The following is a 17,140-nucleotide window of genomic DNA, read 5'->3' as shown; positions in this document are numbered from 1 at the left end:
GCTCTTGTTGCGAAACCACAGCGGGGCAGGGAGAAAAGAGGTATTGTTGCACAGGCAGAAATAGAAAGTCTTGTACAAAAGACACTGTGTTACACACACAACGTGACACATACGTACACATGTAGTATACACACACACACACACACACGCACGCACGCGCGTACAATACACAGGGTGAGTTCGGGTAATCTGGGACAGTTTTGGCATGCATTTTCTCATTGGAGCTTCCTGTTTATCTAGGGCCCTGACCCTTTCTGTGACACACCACTCGTGTTTGGTGATTTCAGTCACATAACATCCATGCAAAACCTCGAGTCCAAGTTACGTGGACTAAACATTGTCATAGCAGGGCACAAAACATTTTGGAGTTTAGGTGTCCCACATTACCCAATGTCCCAGATGACCCGAATTCACCCTACGCAGAGTTCGCAAGTCACAGTTGGTCACCCAGCACCGGGCTTGTATCGCACGGGGCGACACGACATCACACGACAGGCTGGCCTCTCACAAACAGGCGGAGAACGATTGCAGTCATGATGTCTTTTATTCCCCCCTGCCGAGCCTTCGCAAGCTGCAGGGGGTTCCTCACATTCATCAGAGCAGACAGCAGGGCGCATGCTCAGAGGGACCATTGATGGCACAACAGCATCAACAACAACAACAACAACGACGACAGCAGAAGCCGGTTACCATGGTATCTGCTGGCATCACGGCTCGACATACTGACAAGCTGGTGAATTATGGATGTGGTTAAAGTCTTCAATCAACAGTGGGTGAAGGCACATGGGGTGAGGGGATGGGGCGCGGATGGAGCACATAAAACATATTTTAAAAGATCCCCTCTCCTCCTTTGTCCCCCCCCCCCCCCCCCCCCCCCCTCCACAGACAAAAACAAAACACGACAACAAAAGCCCACAGAACAAACACCATGATGGAATCCAGATATATTGACGAGGCAGGATTCTGGAATGTGCGGAATGCTGGCGTGGAACGGAGCGTTTCCCATGAGGGTTCCGTGTCGGAATGCGGTGGTCCTGGTTGGAACCCAGAACCTTCTGGAAGTGAGGTAGAGGTGCCAAACCAGAACAGAGACCAGCTGTGATGCTCGGTTCTACACACAGAGAGATGAAGCCATCTGTCTCTGGGCAGAACAGGAGGGGGGGGGGGGGGGGGGGGTCATAAAAGGGGGGTGAGTAGGGGAGGGAATATGGGGGTTGGGGAGGTCAAATGAGAGAGTGGGGTCATATGGAAGGGGTTTAGCCCGTCGCTGATGACGATGATCTTCACTGAACGTTTCTCTAAAAGCTTTGACAAAGTGCACACAGCCATATCAACCCACACCTTGACTGAGTTACAGAACACTGCACAGGCTAGTCTCACACAGACACCCAACATTCAATAAATACATTGATAAAGACTCTGATCAATATATTCTGGATGTATATATATATAGATCATATATATATATATATTTACACACTTTTCTCTGGTGTAGTTTATTATTTAATGTTTATATGTGACGGGGTCCTTAGCAGCTGGCACCTTGACCCACAACCCCTTACTAATAAACAATATTAACTATCATCTGCACTATAAAATATAAATCATCAAAGTAAAACATTTGCACTGAAGGCTTGGTCTTGGTGAAGGAAGGGAATTCATGTGGCAGTAAACTGCAGTCTCGCTTCTCACTCATTGCATCTCAGGGACTGACCAAGGATCAGATCCCAGCCGGAATATAGATATTATATTATTACAATTTAAAAAGCATATCTGATCCGAGGTCAGGTACTCTGACAAGCGAGCTGGTCACCTAGGCAACCACCCTGTTCGCCTGTAGGAGATCCAGGTGGTCACCCAAGCAACCTCTCCCCAGACGGTCACTATGTTTTCCAGACGACGTTGAGGATCTTCACCACCTCCTCGTAGATGATGAACACGATGGCCACGTCCAGACACACCCGGCCCAGTCTGGGGACGGTCCCCTTGTAGAACCTAAGAGACGAGCACCATTCACGTGAGTAGGAACTACTGAGACCGTGTGACTGAGTAGTGCAGGAGAATTGGACAGTAGGATAGGAGAGAGGAGTAGTAGAGAAAGGGAGGAGGGTAGGAGTGGAGGGTAGTGTAGGAGAGTGGATTTACATTTTACATGTAGTCATTTAGCAGACGCTCTTATCCAGAGCGACTTACAGTAAAGTACAGGGTCATTCTACCTGAGGCAAATAGGGTGAAGTGCCTTGCCCAAGGACACAACGTCATTTGGCATGGCCAGGAATCGAACCAACAACCTTCTGATTAATAGCCCGACTCCCTAACCGCTCAGCCGTCTGACCCCCTGTCAGTAGGAGAAGAGGGTAGGAGGATAGTGTAGGAGATGTGCACTCACGCTTTAGGACCTTCATGTTTCATGATCTTCATAGCACAGTCCAGGGTGCTCTTATACTTATGAGCCTCCAGACCCTGAGAAGAGGGAGGTAGAGAGATAGAGAGGTTAGCCATGTCATCCTCCCAGTACTGTGCTGAGGGAGAGAAAGGTGGGCTCTGGGGGCGGCGGGGGGGGGGGGAGGGGGTCCTGTCCCATACCTGCATCCTGGTCTTGACCACATCCAGGGGGGTGTTCCCAAAGACGCTGATAGCCCCCGCGATGGCCCCGAACGTTCCCGTCACCAAGGGGTTAATGGCCTTGTCTGGGTTATCACCTGGAGGGGGGGGGGGGGGGGAGAAGACTTCTATAGATGACCAGGGGAGGGCAGAAGGAATGATCTCTTTCACTCACTCACTCATTCACTATCTGTGTCTGTCTCACTGTCTGTCTCTCTCTCTACATACACACACACACACACACACACACACACACACACACGGCGTGGTACCTTTGTACCAATTCCTGAGGGAGGTCATGACGTAGAAGCGGATGGCCTGGTTGGAGCCTTGCTTCAACACGGTGGCTGTCAGCCCCTGGTAGGTCCCCATCACACCTGCAGGGGATGGGTGAAAGAGGAAGGGAGGAAGATAAGGGGTTAGGATGGAGAGAGAACAGGGCCAGGGAGAACCCAGGTCATTCCAGGGGTTGTCTGCTGAAGGCATCAGGACATGCACTGCCCCTGTTTGACCAGCAGGTGTCAGCCTACTCCTACTTCAATCTTTCAAACAGCTTTCTCCTGGATCCTGGTCCCGCCCCCTCCCATCTCCATGTCTCACCCTGTGTTCTGATAATCTCTCGGACTCCGTGGAAGAAGCCTCTGTACTTGGGGTTGGCAGAGCTCTGGTCGTGGATAAACTTCACCTTGGGGAGAAATAACATGCGTGTTATGTGAGGAGGAGAGTGTGTGTGTGTGTGTGTGTGTGGCTGTGTGTGTGTATGCAATTGTGTGTGCATGTGTGTTTGAGGTAAGTAGAGAGCTTCATTGTTGCAGCATGGGAACAGTCACTCAAGGACCTGATAAGATATTCATGAGTCCATCTCTCAAGGCAGCCGTCTGTCTAGGAATAATGGACATGACCTCTCGAGGTGCTGCCTCATTCTACGAAAGGCCAGGCAACAATACACCAGGACTCGACAAACTCCTCGAGAAGCAGTCAGCCAGTGAGAAGCAGTCAGTAGGTCAGAAGCAGTCTGTCAATGAGAAGCAGTCGTCCGGTCAGCCAGTCAGCCAGTGAGAAGCAGTCAGCCGGTGAGAAGCAGTCAGTCGGTCAGAAGCAGTCTGTCAATGAGAAGCAGTCAGTCAATGAGAAGCAGTCAGTCAATGAGAGGCAGTCGTCCGGTCAGCCAGACAGCCAGTGAGAAGCAGTCAGTCGGTCAGAAGCAGCCGTCCGGTCAGCCAGTCAGCCGGTACCTTAATAGTCTCCATGGGGCAGACGACGACAATGGCCTCCATGACCCCGGCGCCCAGCCCACACAGCAGCCCCCGGGTGCTGTCCAGGCGGCCGGACTCATCACGAGCATGGTTACTGAGGAACTCAAACACTCCGAACCTGGGGCGAGAGAAAGGGAGAGACAGAGACCTTTTAGAGTCTCTCTCTCACAGCAGCACAGTCCTGCATCTCTGCTGATCTCAAGGCCGTACAGGAAGTGCTCAGACAGAGCAGGAAGGGACTGGGGCCTTGGAGACGGGGACGGTGAGAGTGTCCCTGACTTCACCTGAGACACACACACACACACACACACACACACCATCCCCCGGTGTTTCCGTTAAAAGAAGCGGTAAAAAAGTGCACCGCATCAGCATACAGCGGATGCCCGGCAACCGCTGCCATGGAAGCCAGCCCAGTGTTCCATCTTACCTCAGGAGGCGTCGGTGTGTGTGTGCGTGTGTCAGTGTGTGCGTGTACGCGTTGCCTTAATCAGTAAGAGGATGCGTCGCCAGAGAGTCGTTCACCAGGAGGGTTATTTATAGATGGAATTGAGTTGTGGCGATGGCATGACAAGGCATGATATGCTTGGAGAGGTGAAGAGGAGAGGAGGAGGGGGATGAGAGGAGGAGGAGGGGAGGGGGCCCAGGGGGAGCAGAGACACGACGAGAGTGAGGCGAGACACTGTTGATAAATGCTTCTGTTTTCTTCAGTCTAAGCCGAGCCCTCTACTGTGTGCTCTGTGGGAACGGCGACTCATACATCAAGCTTTGAATACTGTTGGCCTATCTTACTAACTGACTCTCCCTCCCTCCCTCCCTCCCTCCCTCCCTCCCTCCCTCCCTCCCTCCCTCCCTCCCTCCCTCCCTCCCTCCCTCCCTCCCTCCCTCCCTCTCCCTCTGATATTTGTCATTCTGCCTTTGCTCTTCTTTTTCACTCCCACTCCCTCTCTCTCTCTCTCTCTCTCTCTCTCTCTCTCTCTCTCTCTCTCTCTCTACTGGTTTATTGTTTGTCACGTCGTTAGTTTGACTGACAACCGTGTCACAGCTCACTATATCTCTCAGTCAGTCAGCAGCAAGCCCCTCCCCTCACATATCAAACCCACCCTGTCTGTCTCCACCTTCAGAGCGCTAGCACACAAGAGGTAGCCACTGCCCAGAGGTTTGGAGAGACTCCCCAAGTTTGTGTGTGTTCAGGGAAGGACTGAAGAGGGGGAAATGCTGAGAATAAATACGAATAAGTTACAGTTCAGAAGAATTTTCAAACATACTACATCTATTTTGAATGAATGAGCCTTGAAACCGTATGGTTCTCTATCTCACGGTGGCTCAATGCATCACTTGCTGCAAAGTGGCCTTTTGGACCAAGAATCGGATTGGGTTTTGGTCATTCAGAGTGAGTGGAGTGATGCCCTGGGCCCAGGCCAGATTGGCTCTTCTACCATCTCTCTCAGCCAATTAACAGAGGGGGGGGCGGGGCACTTTATCTTCAGAACACAACGGACGACATTCAGCGTGAGTCAGAGGCACTCTGGTCGTCACGGCGCCCATGGAGGGGGGCCCAGCCCGCATTAGAGCTCCTTCTACAAGGTTAGCAGGTACTTTATGATATTGGGGGGGGGGGGGGGGGGTGTAGATAGGAGGAGAGATAGAGGAAGAGAGGAGGGGAGATAGATGAAGAGAGGAGATGGAGGAAGAGAGGAAGAAGAGGAGGGGAGATGGAGGAAGAGAGGAGGATCATGGGCATTTTGGGGAGGCTTGGGGGGAGGGAGGCAGGAGGAGGATGGTCGGTACAGGGGGGAACCGAAGGTCAGCTGCACCTCTCCCTCCACCCTACCCCCCCCCGTCCCCGTCAAGCTTCCAGGCAATCAGTTAATGGGATGGAGGAGGGATGGGAAGGAGGGGGGAGGAGGAGGGATGAGAAGGAGGGGGGGAGGAGGAGGGATGGGAAGGAGGGGGGGAGGAGGAGGGATGGGAAGGAGGGGGGAGGAGGAGGGATGGGAAGGAGGGGTGGAGGAGGAGGGATGGGAAGGAGGGGGGGAGGAGGAGGGATGAGAAGGAGGGGGGGAGGAGGAGGGATGGGAAGGAGGGGGGAGGAGGAGGGATGGGAAGGAGGGGGGGAGGAGGAGGGATGAGAAGGAGGGGGGGAGGAGGAGGGATGGGAAGGAGGGGGGGAGGAGGAGGGATGGGAAGGAGGGGGGAGGAGGAGGGATGGGAAGGAGGGGGGGAGGAGGAGGGATGAGAAGGAGGGGGGGAGGAGGAGGGATGGGAAGGAGGGGGGAGGAGGAGGGATGGGAAGGAGGGGGGGAGGAGGAGGGATGAGAAGGAGGGGGGGAGGAGGAGGGATGGGAAGGAGGGGGGAGGAGGAGGGATGGGAAGGAGGGGGGAGGAGGAGGGATGAGAAGGAGGGGGGGAGGAGGAGGGATGGGAAGGAGGGGGGAGGAGGAGGGATGGGAAGGAGGGGGGGAGGAGGAGGGATGAGAAGGAGGGGGGGAGGAGGAGGGATGGGAAGGAGGGGGGGAGGAGGAGGGATGGGAAGGAGGAGGGGACAGAAGACAAAAAGGGGGAGGCATACAAAGACAAGAAATGGGTTGAACGAGAAGGAAGGGTTTAATAAAGGGAAGAGGACATGCCAGTGACCTGTGTGACTGTCTCTCTGTGTGACTGTCTCTCTGTGTGACTGTCTCTCTGTGTGACTGTCTCTCTGTGTGACTGTCTCTCTGTAGCTAACCGAGCTAACTCTCTCTGTGTCCCCCTCCCTTCATCTCGGATTCCTCAGGCTCCTTCTCCCTCTACAGACTGGCACACACACACTACACAGTTCCAAAGCAGTTATAATGGGCACACGTTCAGGATTTCTTCTCCAGAACCATTCAGTCCGTCTAGCCATTATCCACCCTTCAAAGCACAAATGTCATCCCTGTCTCCTGTGTAATTATGTTATTCTTTCACAAGATGGCATTTACCACCCCGAAACACACACCAAGTTAAGAGTGTGTGTACGCGTGTGTTAGACTGTGTATGTATGCTAGAGTAGGTGTGTGTGTGACAGTGTCATGTATGTGTGTAGTGTGTGTGTGTGTTACACTATGTGTGTGTGTGCGAGCTGAAGGCCAGAGGCTGTCTGTATGCAGGACAGACAAGAGCAGTCAGGCAGGGCAGAGCTGCCACTCAGCCTGTCAGAGTGTGTGTGTGTGTGTGTGTGTGCTTCCTGTCAGTGTGTGTGTGTGTGTGTGTGGAACCCATACCTGACAGCTGATTTGGGTATGGATCCATAGAGCAGTGAACTCAGCCCTCTGTACAGCCCTCTGACTCCATGACCCTGGACTGTCTGTTTCACACAGTCCCCTGTCAGAACACACACGCACACACACGCACACACAGAGCCAGTTAGCCTGACGCAGCAGGTCCAAGGAACATCTGCCTGCAAGACTCATTAGGACAGTCTCACATCCTCAAAGATATCTGTGTGTGTGTGTGTGTGTATATATGAATCTGTTCTCAGTCAAATAAACAAGCAGGATGACAGCCTGCCAGAATCACTAATGCACCTAGGCATGACGGGTAATTGGATAATTAGGTCCAGAGAGAGATGATGGAAAGAAATAGAGAAATAGAGAAGAAAGTGGAAGAGAGAGAGAGAGAGAGAGAGAGAGAGAGAGAGAGAGAGAGAGAGAGAGCGAGAGAGCGAGAGAGCGAGAGAGCGAGAGAGCGAGAGAGCGAGAGAGAGAGAGAGAGAGAGAGAGAGAGAGAGAGAGCAAGCGATGAAGAGAGGGAGACAGAAATACAAACTCAATGATAGAAACCAAGATATTAAGACAAACAGACTCCCACACACACAGACACACTCACCGATCCCCCTGTATTTGGGTGGGTTGGCCCTCTCGTCCAACTGGAGCTGGGTCTTCACGTACTCTGTAGGGAAGGTGATGCAGATCTCTATACCTCCTGCGATGCCACCTGCAACACACACACAGGTTACATCAGGGTGTCACTATCCTGGTTCTGTCTGTCTGTGTCTGTCTGTGTCTGTCTGTGTCTGTCTGTGTCTGTCTGTCTGTGTCTGTCTGTCTGTCTGTCTGTCTGTCTGTCTGTCTGTGTCTGTCTGTGTCTGTCTGTCTGTGTCTGTCTCTGTCTGTGACTGAGGGGGAGAGCGGTGGAGAAAGGGAGGAAGAGAGCAGGGGAGAGAGGGTGGGGAGGAAGAGGGGAATGAGAAGGCTCTCATGTGGATGAATCAGCAGCAACGCTCTCCTACCACAACAGAGGACAGGCCCATAGATCATAGCAACCTTCACTCTCTCCGGTTAGGATTCACACTTCTGTACTCCTCCAGGGGGGAGAGACGGAGGAAGGGAAAGATGAATGGAGGCATGTGGAGAGAGAGAGAGAGCGAGAGCGCGCGCGCGAGAGAGAGAGAGAGAGAGAGAGGCGAAGCTGAAGGCTAATTAAATTATCTGCTTTACCAGAGGGAGGGGCTCTATTACAAAAGCCAAGACCTCCATTAGATCAGTGACACACACACACACCACCTCATGTACATCTGTGGGTGTGTGTGTGTGTCTGCATCACCAGCCGTCTTTTTTCCAAGGTTTTGTCCATGTTGTTAAGGTTTAGGTTGGTTACAGGGGCTGATCTGTGGGAACCCAGCTATGGCAGGATTCTAGCAAGCATTCTAGCGAGTCATGATGTTTACATGATCCAACACACACACACACACATTTGTAATCTCCTAATCCTGGTGGGGTACTGTGTAAGGATCCAGTCAGGAGCCGATCAGATCACATGAGTGCAGCCCTCTGTGGTTGCGTGTGCGTGCGCGGCTCACTGTGTCTCAGTGACACAGCGACAATGAGCCCATTCACCTCCTACAGCAGTAGCCTGCCACATGAAGCTTTCTGGGCGCCTGCGAAGGCTACTGAGTGAGCAAGGACTGGATACACACAGACAAAATATGGACCTGATATTAGAGGGGCTTGTTTGCTTTCCATTCCATGGCATCCACGCATGCAAACACACACTACATGTGACCCAACACACTAACATGCACTCGCGCACATTCTCTCTATTTCACACGTGTCCGACACGTGCACGCACACTTGCACGCACGCCACTTAGCCGTGAGACAAAAATGGCTCAGGTACAACCATGGCGTAATAGACAGAGAGAGACCATTAATCTCTATCTCCTCGATCGTCCACTCCTCTCTCTTCTGTCTCCTACTCTTATTTTCTCTCCTCTCGCTCTCTCTCTTACACACACACACACACACACACACACTCACACACACACTCTTTCTCCTTCCCCTCGAAAGCTTTTTCTTTCACATACATTCTCTCGCTCCCTCTCTGTCTTTCCTCCCCCACTTACTCTCCCTCCCTCCCCTCTATCACACACACTTTTTGTTCGTTATTTTACAAGATTCCTCAACCAGACAAACAAGAGAAACACTTCATTCATCAACATGACGTGTTGCTCTCTCCCGTAGTCTCTCTCCCTCTGTCTCTCTCTTCTACCTCTTTCACTCTCCTTCGCTTCCTCCATTTCCCCGTCGGCCTCAGACCAGTCATATAATCAATATCTCCATGACGTTAGTGATCAACCACAGCCCTGCACCCACAACCACAGCCCAGCACCCACAACCACAGCCCTGCACCCACAACCACAGCCCTGCACCCACAACCCTGTACCCACAACCACAGCCAGAGCCCATCACCCACAACCAGAGCCCTGCACCCACAACCACAGCCCTGCACCAACAACCAGAGCCCTGCACCCACAACCAGAGCCCTGCACCCACAACCAGAGCCCTGCACCCACAACCAGAGCCCTGCACCCACAACCAGAGCCCTGCACCCACAACCAGAGCCCTGCACCCACAACCAGAGCCCTGCACCCACAACCAGAGCCCTGCACCCACAACCACAGCCCTGCACCCACAACCACAGCCAGAGCCCGCACCCACAACCACAGCCCTGCACCCACAACCAGAGCCCTGCACCCACAACCAGAGCCCTGCACCCACAACCACAGCCCTGCACCCACAACCACAGCCCTGCACCCACAACAGCACACATGATCTAGCTGCCAGAACTAATGCTGGAGTTGGATCATCTCTGCAGCGCATAATTGGCTGTCAAAGAAAAACACTGGCATGCATGTACGCACGCACGCACGCACGCACGCACACACGCGCCCGCGCGCCCTGATGCCCAATTCAGGTGAGGAAGAAAAAGATGTGCCATTGGACAGTTCATGGACCATCGATGCATTCTTCCTACCTGAGCAGCGTCAAAAAACATGACGTCCTATCAAATCTACCAGACTGAAACCCTCTGACTCCCTCCCCTCCAGCAATCCCCAGCGTCACACCCCCCACCCAGCACGAGGCAGATTTATAGTTTAATCAACACCCTTCCGACTTCACAGCTGGGCCTCTGCTTGAATCACAATCACACACACACACACACTCACACACACAACACTGTTCTTGCGTCCCCATGACTCCTTGTTTGAATCAGGGAATCCTTTGAAAGACAGAGACAGACAGACAGACAGACAGACAGACAGACAGACAGACAGAGGCAGAGTGACAGACGAAGACCATTCTGGAACACGGTGGATCCGTCTGCTCATTGAAGTAGGCCTAACGAGCTTGGGGGAACATCTGCTCCACCAACAAACGACTTCCTGTTTCCCTCATGCCGTCTGGAGGTGCTGCACACTGGAAACATGTAGGAGGACATATTCTATATTCATGTCCAAAGTCACAGCGTGCAGAGGGGGGCATTTGAACTTGCAACCTTTTGATCTGCGGTCAGACACTCTAACCACTAAGCTCCAGACTAGGCAGGTCTCCATGCGGCTCTGCAGTCCTGTTAGATAACACCCTGGCAGCCCCAACCAACCCTGGAGAACATCTGTCCCCTTTGAACCTTAATCCAGGCAGGTCTGAGGACACACACACACACACACACACACACACACTCACTACACACTACACTCTAAACACACACGGGTCCCCCTACATGCTCACATTACAACATACACGGACAACTCTCCGCAAACACACTCTAAACATACTATGAACACAAACACACACATGGGTCACTACATATTTAGCCAGAAGACTTCAGCTTCAAACACGAGTCATTAATAGATCCTTAATATTTTCTGTTTGCATCGTCTGCGAGATGAAAGGCATAATTAATCTCTTCTCATGCCTTTTTAAGGTCTGTTCCCTCAACGCAGCGCTACGTTTCATCACAGGAGAGGAGCCCATTAATTTTACATGGAAGTGTTTTTAAGTGCCTGGAGCCCTGGGGTGAGATCCTCCCCACATACCTCTGGGAGGATGAGGCTGAGGAACAGGTCTCTCTCTTGGAGGGTTGTGGACCTGTTACACGGAAGTGGCTCACAGGGAACCTGTCTTGCCCGTCTGCCTTCCTGCCTGCCTGTTTGTGTGCCGGTCTTCCTGCCCGTCTGTCTTGACTTCTTGCCTGTCTGTCTGCCTCTGTTGGACTGTCTGTCTGCCTGCCTGCCTATCTCTCCAGGGGCCTGTCTGATACAACTCCTCAACATACCGAGCCACTTTCAGACGTAACAGAGTTCATGATACCAGAGTACCCAGGGAAAGTGGCAGTGTGTGTCAGTGAGTGAGTGAGTGAGTGAGTGAGTGAGTGAGTGAGAGAGAGAGAGAGAGAGGAGCAAAGGCAGAATGAGAGAGAGATGATGATGGACAGGGTGGGGTTTTGAGTCTTGCTCCCTCAAGCTCTGGTGGTTCGTGAGGAGAGGAAGGGGGAGGGGGGGACAGGGGGGGGGACAGGGGGGGGGGACAGGGGGGGGTCCACTGTGTGCGGTGTGAGTGAGCGTAAAGGGAACGAGTGCACACTTTGACGAGCCCTCCGAGCCACGGAGGAGACAGCCACTCAGACAACCTCTCTCTCTCACACACACACACACACACACACACACACACACACACACACACACGCACATCGATTAAAGCTGCCACACAACACGGGAACGCACAAACACAGAGCAAATCAAGAGCGGATATCCATTAGAACCTCCCTCCCCCAGGCCACACCAGCAATCAGCTTCTCTCTCACTCAGCGCGTCCCACCACCGGCCTTCCCCATTGGTTGCTGAGCGGGGGGAAGAAGTGATTGTCTGGGTAAGAAATAGAGGACTTCCATTAAGCCGGTTTGAAGAGCCTCAGGGGAAACAACCTCACACACACAGAGTGAGGACGGGCCCCTAAACGGGATGAGACCCGGCCCCCTTTGGCATGTCAAATGGGATCTGAAAAGACAGCACAATCTTTCTCCTGATTTCCTCTCTCTCCCTCTCTGCCCTCTCCTCTACGATATCCATTTCTCAACTACATCTCTCACTCTCTCACTCTCTCTCCTATCTATTTCACTCTTCCATGGCTGTTATAGTCCCAGGCCCAAGAAGTATTCTAACCAGGTATTCTAACTAACTTCTAAGTATTCTAACCAGTAAGTATTAGGGCAGAAGCACCTCAAGCTCTGTGATTGGATCAAAGAGGAGGCCAACTCTGTCAATGGTTCATTGAGGAAGCTTTTCTTGTTGTTTGCCCAGAGCCAAAAGGATAACGACAAGGATACGCACTGCCTGCCCAGTTCTGGAGTTATGAGTACAGACAAAGAACAAATGTTGACGCTGGCACACACGCGCACACACACACGCACATTACACTGATACACTGATCTGCTGTACTGTTTGATAGCTCCTGGAGAAGTGCTGGTGAGATTTACCAAGTGTCCGACGGGCGTCAGGACCATGCTAGCACCAGACCTGGTGAAACATTGCCTGATTACATCAGATAACAAACTGTTTGACCTGACTGGTTTTATGGTTGAGTGATAGATCATTACTCAGGGCATGGCCCTTAGGAAACAGCCTACACTTTCCTAACAGACAGATAGCCCAGAGCAAACTACTGAGGGTGGCAGAAACACAGAGATATGCTGCAAACGTCATCATGTCACTCAACCCTCCCCACAGCTCAGCTAGTCGGACTGGTTAGCCTAGCAGGGGAGGAGGAGGAGGAGGGAGGTGGATGGGGGGGGCTCCCCAGAACCGGATAAGATAACAGGAGTCAGGAGATCACGACCAACATGGCGTAAACAACACGTTTACGCAACATGGCCCTCCTGTACATGGTACATGGTACACTCTGTCGAGGTCATGCTTGGAAGATCAATTGAAGTGGGGTGAGAGGTCCGGGAGGGGGGGGGGGGTTGTCTTCTTCACCAGGATGAAGAGAACCCTGAAAGGTTTCACCGTGAAACATCTCGATGTCTGAACTTCAGATATTGTACTTGGTCTTTCTCCTCCCTTTGAGTGTGTTCACAGGGAATGTTCCCTGGTCTCTCTGAAGGCTGTGGTGGCTGATCACTAGGGCTACAAGATAGAGCAACGTGTTCATTTAACAAATCCATTTATCCACAACGACAGAGACACAGAGAGTTACACCCAAATAGGAAACCCAAACCACGAGCATGTAGAGATAGAGTCTTCTTCTGCAATTGTGTACTACTACTAATACCCCTCATCATCGCATTAGTCTGGAAAACTGTGACTGTACAGATCACCATGGCAATCGAGATCCCAGACCGCTGACAGAAAACGTGTATTAGCAGAAATCATGCATGGGGACCCTGGCTGGCTGTAACTGCACACACACTCAGCGAATAAAACCCAGTCTTAGATTGGAGTGGGGTGATAAAGGGGTGGGGTTCATTCTTGTAGTGACATGGACACTCAGATACATAGTATGCATACACAGAGGGAAATACACGAAGAAGAATGCACACTCGTAGGGATACGCCCACACAGAATTCAAAATGTGGTTCTCTCAACTATAGCAACTAACTGTCTAATTTGCTGCGTCGTGCAGGCCAAAATTCCAAACCTGCTGTTGGCTAACTACGTACACATGCACCCTGCAGTTAGTCCGTATAATAACGCCCCTCTGTTACACTGTCTGGGCCTCGATTGATCATGAACTGCAGCTAAACCCCTCATTCAGTGTTGGCCAAGGCTTTGTGAAGAAACAGTCTGAGTCTGTTTCTTGGTAACAGTGGTCATTTCAGTGTTCTTGGTTTTCACCACGCATTGAGAAAGAAACGACGCACTACACTCTAAACATAAGTAAAGTGACGATTTAACTAAACTCAAAATCATGAAACACAGAGAAGAACCAATATGGATTACACACTGCAAAGTTCCACGTAAACTCATTTAAATAGAGGTCTGGTCTCTGACCCGGCCTTGGCCAAGCCAATAGGGGGAGACCTGATTAATCAGGTGACACTACAGAAACTGTTGCTTTTACCAATGCCAAGTTTAATACAATTGTTAAATATCTATGACTTCATGGCAATTTAACGGAATAATCGTATAACATTTATTCACGAATGAACTAGTAGGCCTATCCTGCGATATGTGAACTGAGACATTTGTCAGGGTTGGACTGTGGGTGCAACAATATCATGCGACTGGCACATTCCGTTTCCAACAACATTCTAACCTGCCCCGCGCTCAATCCAGCGCATGACAGCTTTCAAACATGGACGCGCTCACCTCATAGAAGTTGTTCAGCGGTGCATGCAAACGTTGTGTTAACATTGTCACTGTGCGAACGATCGGATTGTTGTTCTTGACTTTACTCGTGGGCTCGCTTTATTTGACTGATGTACAATAACATCGTTGTCTTTGAAACGTAACAGTCATCTGTTGCTACAGCCGTGTATGTGTTGGTCTTGGAGAAATTGTGCAAAAACTTACCTGCTAAAATAGCCTTGCCAGGATGAGTTAATTTAGCTTTTCCTCCGGGTGCAGCTGCTGCCAGACACCTTGGTCTATGAAATGGGCTGACGAATTGAGTATTTCCTTGCATCTTACTTCAAGGATTATTTCTATCAAGCCTTAGGCGAAAGTCGATCAAAGTAGTATTCGAGCTAAAAAAACAAGAACTAGCGCGTCATCAAAACCTTCTTAGTGCCAGAGTTCAAGCATGAGCACGGGTCAGTTCTGCTGAGAGCTGCTGTTTATTGATTAAAGTGACTTGCAAGAATCTCCGCGCTGACTCTCTTCTGGAACCACCGCTGGCTGCCGTGCGTGGAGGGAAACAAGGCGGCACCCACAGCGGAGAGAGAGAAAGAGAGACGGGTCACTTTTGTTCCACATCAGGAAAAGGGCGGGGCTCTGTTTCAGTCTCTCACTCTCTCTCTCTCTACGTCATGTTTACGTACTTCACTCGCTTGTAGGTGGAGTGATATTGGTTTGAAAAATCGAATTCGACAGGTTGACAGATCCATAATGTAATAGGTAGCCTAGATAGGATATAGAGCAGAAAACCCTGGGAAGTAGCACTTCGGTACCGAACCACGGTAGCACGAGAACTAGTCGGACAAAGGCGCCTTCTAAAGATCATCAATCTTTCGCCCAGTGACTGTCATTGTTAGGTTTCACACAGAGATCCGTTTATGCAAGCAGATTCAGTCCTCTCTAGCAACAAATAAAACAATCAAGTAGAATGTCGAAAAACACATCGAGGAGGGGGTGGTAATATAGCTCAATGGCAGAGTTTTTTAACAGGTCAGTTCAAAATGCCGCCTACTGAATGTCTCTTTGGATATTAAATGAATACATAGTATCAGCCGTGTTGAAAGCTGATGTGATTTCAAGGAGGGAAGAGAGGAATGAACAAAGGTACAATGATACATTTTAAAAGTATTTGAACGGGGCCAGTACCAGGAGGAACTCAACCGAGTAGGCTGTAGGGGCGTCTTTTCAAATGTTCTCAGGAACGATACTTCCCCGTTCAGTAACTCCGTTCAGTGCGTTAACTGTACCCACTCCCAAGTGAGTCAAGAGACAAAGACGAAGACGAAGACCAGATGTGTGTGTGTGTAAACTTTATTTTCTATCGTTCTGAAAGCATGACTTGTGCAGAGAAATGGGGATGCCTGCTTGCGCACAGCTAAAATGATTTCGTTTTCTCCATGACAACCCATACAGCGTAGAAACACTCAGGATCCGGAGGACACAGCACACCCATAATCCATATGGTTATTCTAAAACATTCTCATTGGTTGCTGAAACTGAAAGTAAACAAATCTCTAAGTCATTGCTGCTGCAAACGATCGTGCTGAAAACATGGGTTTTATATGTTTTGTACTCGGCCCTTTTTGTATTTTGTCATTTTTCTTACAAAAGTTAATATGCTTTTACAACTACAACAATACTCTATAGATAATACATATGGTATGGTATTTCCCATAATATTGAACTTATTTGATTAGTTAGGCTCTCAACATAGCATCTTAAATAATACATGGTTCTCCATACATTAATGAGCGTACTCAGAACCACTGGTACCGGGAAAAGGGTAGGTTCTGTTGACCTGGTGTGTTTCAGTAAATGGATCAGCTGATATTCTGTTCCAGTAAGCCAGTGGGTAGTTGGGGGGGGGGGGGGGGGTTGGGGGTAAAGGTTTCAGAGGATAGACAGGTGTAGTTTGAGCACATCATGGGTCCTACATCAACGTACTGGGTCACGTGAAAGAGTTGTGCTCCTAGTTGCAGTGTTAACAGCGTAATATAGCTTGGCAGCACATGCAGAGACAACAGCAGAAAAACACTTTATCCTCAAGCCATTGTCACCCTGAGTCCAGAACCGTCCAATGTGGTGTACCTCTGAATGACCCATCTATAGTGTCCAGGCTTATTTTTGATCATGTTACCATAGAAGAAGACACGATAGTCAGGCTTGAGTATGACGTTACCATAGAAGAAGACGGGGGTAGTCAGGCTTCAGGATTATGTTACCATAGAAGAAGAAGGGGGTTTCAGGCTTGAGTATGGTGTTACCACAAAAGAAGACGGGGTATTCAGCCTAAAGAAAATAGGAGAATCAGTAGTGCGTGTATGGCATCTTTCCCAGAAGTCCTTGCGTTGCCAGTGTGTGTGTGTGGGGCAGTGAGTTCCTCCACCCTCTGCTTTAGAACACTGTGTTCTTGTTCGAATGATTTGACCCAACCTACGGAACTCCACTGCCCAAGAACAAGCTTTACAAACAAAGCTAATAAGACAGCCATGAAACAAGACGTGAGCGATGAGCTGATTTCACTCCTCCCCCAGTCTCCACCCCCAGTCTCCTCCCCCAGTCTCTTCCTCTTCCTCCAGTAGATAAGGCCATTGCAGTGCTTTTGGAGGGGAGGGGGGGTCAGAAAGCTGGATGCCGTGGCCCACCCT

The 17,140-nt window shown here is 50.7% G+C and overlaps 1 protein-coding gene across 1 annotated transcript; it reads right to left on the bottom strand.

Annotated features, from left to right (window-relative positions):
* Nucleotides 1-525: 525 nt before the first annotated feature.
* Nucleotides 526-15,045, bottom strand: LOC146219759 (tricarboxylate transport protein B, mitochondrial). The gene is made up of 9 exons (XM_084695087.1): nt 14,670-15,045; nt 7,707-7,814; nt 7,103-7,202; nt 3,840-3,978; nt 3,205-3,289; nt 2,877-2,981; nt 2,587-2,702; nt 2,390-2,463; nt 526-1,995 (listed from the first exon to the last, which is right to left on the bottom strand). The coding sequence occupies exons 1-9, from the start codon at nt 14,779-14,781 to the stop codon at nt 1,884-1,886; spliced, it is 951 nt and encodes a 316-aa protein (XP_084551213.1). The 5' UTR covers nt 14,782-15,045; the 3' UTR covers nt 526-1,883.
* Nucleotides 15,046-17,140: the final 2,095 nt, after the last annotated feature.

Source organism: Hypomesus nipponensis, chromosome 28 (assembly GCF_054491055.1).
Source record: "Hypomesus nipponensis isolate SF chromosome 28, ASM5449105v1, whole genome shotgun sequence".
In the NCBI taxonomy this organism is placed as follows: Eukaryota; Metazoa; Chordata; class Actinopteri; order Osmeriformes; family Osmeridae; genus Hypomesus; species Hypomesus nipponensis.
This window is presented reverse-complemented; position numbering and strand designations above follow the sequence as displayed.